The sequence below is a fragment of the Ciona intestinalis genome, chromosome 8 (assembly GCF_000224145.3).
Source record: "Ciona intestinalis chromosome 8, KH, whole genome shotgun sequence".
In the NCBI taxonomy this organism is placed as follows: domain Eukaryota; kingdom Metazoa; phylum Chordata; class Ascidiacea; order Phlebobranchia; family Cionidae; genus Ciona; species Ciona intestinalis.
The window spans coordinates 5973346-5977676 of NC_020173.2; the positions used below are offsets into that span (position 1 = coordinate 5973346).

The following is a 4331-nucleotide window of genomic DNA, read 5'->3' on the forward strand; positions in this document are numbered from 1 at the left end:
CTCCGCAGCTATTCCTCCAACCATTATAGAACCTGTGCCGGACATCACGCGCGCTGCGTTGGACAATGAAGTGATCATCACGTGTGATATCGAAGCAGCACCAGCGGCCGTTATAGTTTGGACCAAGGATACCGATCAAGTGCTTGTAATTGATAATAACAAGTGAGTTGATGAATTGAAGTTGATGAAAATAAATAAATAGCTTTAAAATGTTGGTATAGTACTATGGGGTAAGATGGGACACCTTTAGTATATTATCTAAATAACCTGATCGTGTTTTAAACAATTAACAACAGTCTATGGGAGTCGTAGGGATTCCGTTTTATAATTCTTTAAAAAGTATCCCATCTTTCCCCACCCTACTGCATATTGGGTCAAGAGTTTATTCAAAATGGTTATAATATGTATGTGACAGAGCTAACTAAAATATGTACAAAATATATACAAATAACAGAAATGGTATATGTGGTAATTCGTTAGTGGGCACGAGATGTATGAAACAGAACACCCGTGTTATAACGACTATCGTTGCCTGGCCAAGCGAGGATAAATAAGTTACATACATGGTAACTCGTAAGCAGGCATGAGGTGTATGAAACAAAACACCTGTGTTATAACAACTGTCGTGCCCCACCATGCGAGGTTAAATAAGTTACATTCGTCTAAATCTTTAACCCGTGCTGTATAGAGCCAAATAAACAGACTAACCTGATAATACTTGCAGATACACTTTGCAATCAGATGGTCTTAAAATAAGCAACCTCGCAAATGGTGATGCTGGTGTATATAATTGCTATGCTGAGAATGATATGGGAAACGTACAAAGTGAAGGAACATTGCAAATTTACTGTAAGGAAATACATTGACTTTGGTTTAATATTTTGGGAGAAATAAAAACTTTTTTGGAATTTTTTTGTTTATTTCGTACAAAATATGGGGCGACATTGCTAATATACATTAACATAGTTATAATGGATAACCTTATTGGTTAATTTGGAAAATGCAATTCATGCAGTTCGTCACCTTACAGCAGAACACAATTGAAATAAAAATCATATCATAAATCTAGGCTATCATGTTTGTAGTTAAACTAAACAGAAAATCTGTGTTTTCCACACTAAGTTTATAAAAGAGTCTGTAAAAAATGCTATGGATAAAACGTATTGGAAAGTGCCTCAGTTAAAACGTAGCTGTTGAGTCCAATACATGGTTAACATACAATTGATTCATATTTATTATATTTCCAGTGCCCACAGTTATAACAACAGGACCACAAGGGAATGAAGTCATTGTGGGCGACTTGGTTCAAATGGGATGTCAAGCTACACATGATAACCAGTTGGAACTTACATGGTCATGGACACAAAATGGGGAAGCTATCAGTGTATTTGATAAACATTATACAATATCCGGTGACAGCATACTGGTATGTATTATGGAGTTTTGAAAGCATTTAAACTTATGCTAATTTAAAAGTCTGGCACTGGAAGACACTAACAACAAATGCTCCAACCCAGTGGTCACTGATAGGTCTTAATTGTCAGCCATACATAAAAAATCACCCACAAAGTTATATACGCAGTAACGGGCATGAGGTGTATGAAACAGAACACCCGTGTTATAGTGACTGTTGTTGCCCCACCATGCGAGGATGAATAAGTTACATACATGGTAACTTGTAAGTGGGCACGAGGTGTATGAAACAGAACACTAGTATTATAACAACAGTCATTCCAAGTTACATTCCGTGTTATAATGACTGTTGTTTTTCGATATGATCAATAAGTTAAATATGTGATAACCTGCAAGCAGGCACACAGTGAATGAAACAGAACAAGCTTCATTATTTCTGACCTTTTTATTGCCTTGCAGATTAAAGATGTTTCCAGTGAGCAAGCAGGAATTTACCAGTGTTGCGCAAATACCGATGTTGGAACAGATTGTGCATCTGCTACTGTGGTTGTTATGGGTAAGCTGGAAACACTGTATAAAAAAATATCTAGTAGTTTTTTTTTAAAATAAGTAAACTACTGATAGTTTTACTGATATATATAAACCAATGCATTCTCCGGGCATATACATACATACATATATTGACCGGCGCTGTGGCATAGTGGTTAGCGCGCCTGCCTGTAACCCATAGGTAATGGGTTCAAGGCTCGACATTGCTACCATTGTTGGCGTATGTGTCTTTGGGCAAATTATCAGCCATACATAAAAAAAATAAAAAAATCCCCCCCCAAAAAAATAATCACCCACAAAGTAACATACATGGTAACTCGAAAGCTGGCACGAGGTGTTAAACCCGTGTGATAACGACAGTCGTTTTCTGGCCGCGCGAGGATAAAGTAAGTTACAATTATTCATACATTCATATATTCCAATGCATTCTCACAGCACCCCCCGAACCCCCTACCAATGTAATGGTCACAAACTCATATGAGAACACCGTCACACTACAATGGCAAGCAGGCAATGATAATGGGGCAGCCGTGGACTTGTATTTGGTTGAAGCTAAATGTGGTTTTGATTGCTCATGGAGATTTATTGTCACGAGTCCGATATTTGTCAACACAACGACTTGTCAAGTGAAGAAACTTCTTCCAAACAACGACTATATGTTCCGAGTAACAGCCATGAATAAATATGGCACTGGTGCACCTAGTGAGCCTTCAGCAGTTTATTCAAGCCCTCCAGGAGGTGTGTATAACTTACCTTTGTTTGTGTCTTTGATTATGTATGCAACTTATTTATACTCTGATGGGACAACGACAGTTGATATAACACGGGTGTTCTGTTTTATACACCTCCTGTCCGCTTACAAGTTACAACGTATGTAACATATTTATCCTTGCATGATGGGGCAACGACAGTCATTATAACACAGGTGTTCTGTTTCATACACTATCCGTGCCTGCTTACCAGTTACCATGTATGTAACTGAGTGTTTTTTGTTTTGTTTTTTTTAATGGGTTAGGGCCTTGTCAAGGACTTGGGATTTAGGCCAGAGTTGGCCCATTACCTCAACACCCAAAAAGCCCATTGAAGTCTTTCATGCGACCGGTGCCAAGACGCGCATCGCAGTAAGACACGTTATGTATTTATATCACCCTATTATTTCAGCTCCAATTAGACATCCAATCAAAATCAAAGGAGCAAGCAAGGAACTTGGGGAGTTGGTGGTGCAATGGCAGGTAATGGATATATCAGGTTTTATTTAATGTTGTAATAGGTGACTCACTACCTGTTAAAATATTGTTGTCTTTAAATATGGCTTTGTGGTTAGGCACTACAACTCGATCAAATGACATTGCTCAAACCTGTTGTCACTAATGAGTTATAGCAGTCCATGTGTTGGGTCATTGGCGTTAAGTGTCTTGCCTGAGGACACATACGCCCACAATGGTAGCAGTGACGAGCCTTGAACCCATTACCTCTAGGTTGCATGCAGGCGCGCTAACCACAATGCCACGGCGCCGGACAAACATTGTGACCTCTTTCTAGTTAAAACTAACATTTTACTCTTAATACAGTATCATCCCAAAGTATTTTAAAAACATTGTTGTGCAGCCAATGCAACCAAAGTATTTTGGAGACAACGATATATCGTACAAGGTTGTTATTCGTAAACAAGTAAGAGGAGACCCAGTTGTTCTTCCGGTTAATTTGAACGATACAAATGTTCCACCTGTTGATAATAGACCTTGGATTGAACAAGTTGCGATTGGAGGTACCAAGAATCAAACAACATTTAAGGTAAGAGTTTATGAACTTGGTTTAAACTTGATGTTTATGTATATACTCCCCATTACCCCAACATTGTATATGCACATTCTATTCTATATGGGTTAGGTCCTACAGTGTAGCTTGCCATGGGGCCTGAGATTTAGACCAGAGTTGGCCCATTACCCCAACATTGTATATGCACATTCTATTCTATATGGGATAGGTCTTACAGTGATACTGTGTAACTACCATAATAATCGATTTTTCTTCACAGAAATAGCATCTTATTGAATATAAATATGTTTCCAGGTAAATGCATCTGAGATATTTGTTCCATATGAAGTAAAAGTACAAGCAGTTAACAACTATGGACCTGGACCATTCAGTTTGATGAGGGTGCTACATACTGCTGAAAAAGGTTTGGGTTTATAGTTTGTGAAATTTACTCCATTCTATATAAGTGAGGTTTTACAGTGAGGCATGCCATGGGACCTGAGATATAAGGAAATTAACAGCACGTAACAGTCAATAAAATACGCTATGGATGTGTTCGTGTCCATACATGAAACTGGCACGAGGTTGTGACACGTAAGCGGGCACGAAGT

At 38.4% G+C, this 4331-nt stretch overlaps 1 protein-coding gene across 1 annotated transcript in view; it reads left to right on the plus strand.

Annotated features, from left to right (window-relative positions):
• LOC101242682 (contactin-2-like) overlaps positions 1–4176 on the plus strand; it is a 15995-nt gene extending 11819 nt beyond the window's left edge. The window contains exons 11-16 of the mRNA XM_026835470.1: positions 1248–1426; positions 1873–1969; positions 2398–2700; positions 3124–3194; positions 3571–3756; positions 4036–4176. Coding sequence (XP_026691271.1) covers positions 1248–1426; positions 1873–1969; positions 2398–2700; positions 3124–3194; positions 3571–3756; positions 4036–4158 — 959 coding nt within the window. The 3' untranslated portion in view covers positions 4159–4176. The remainder of the gene's footprint in view (positions 1–1247; positions 1427–1872; positions 1970–2397; positions 2701–3123; positions 3195–3570; positions 3757–4035) is intronic.
• The last annotated feature ends 155 nt before the right edge of the window (positions 4177–4331 follow it).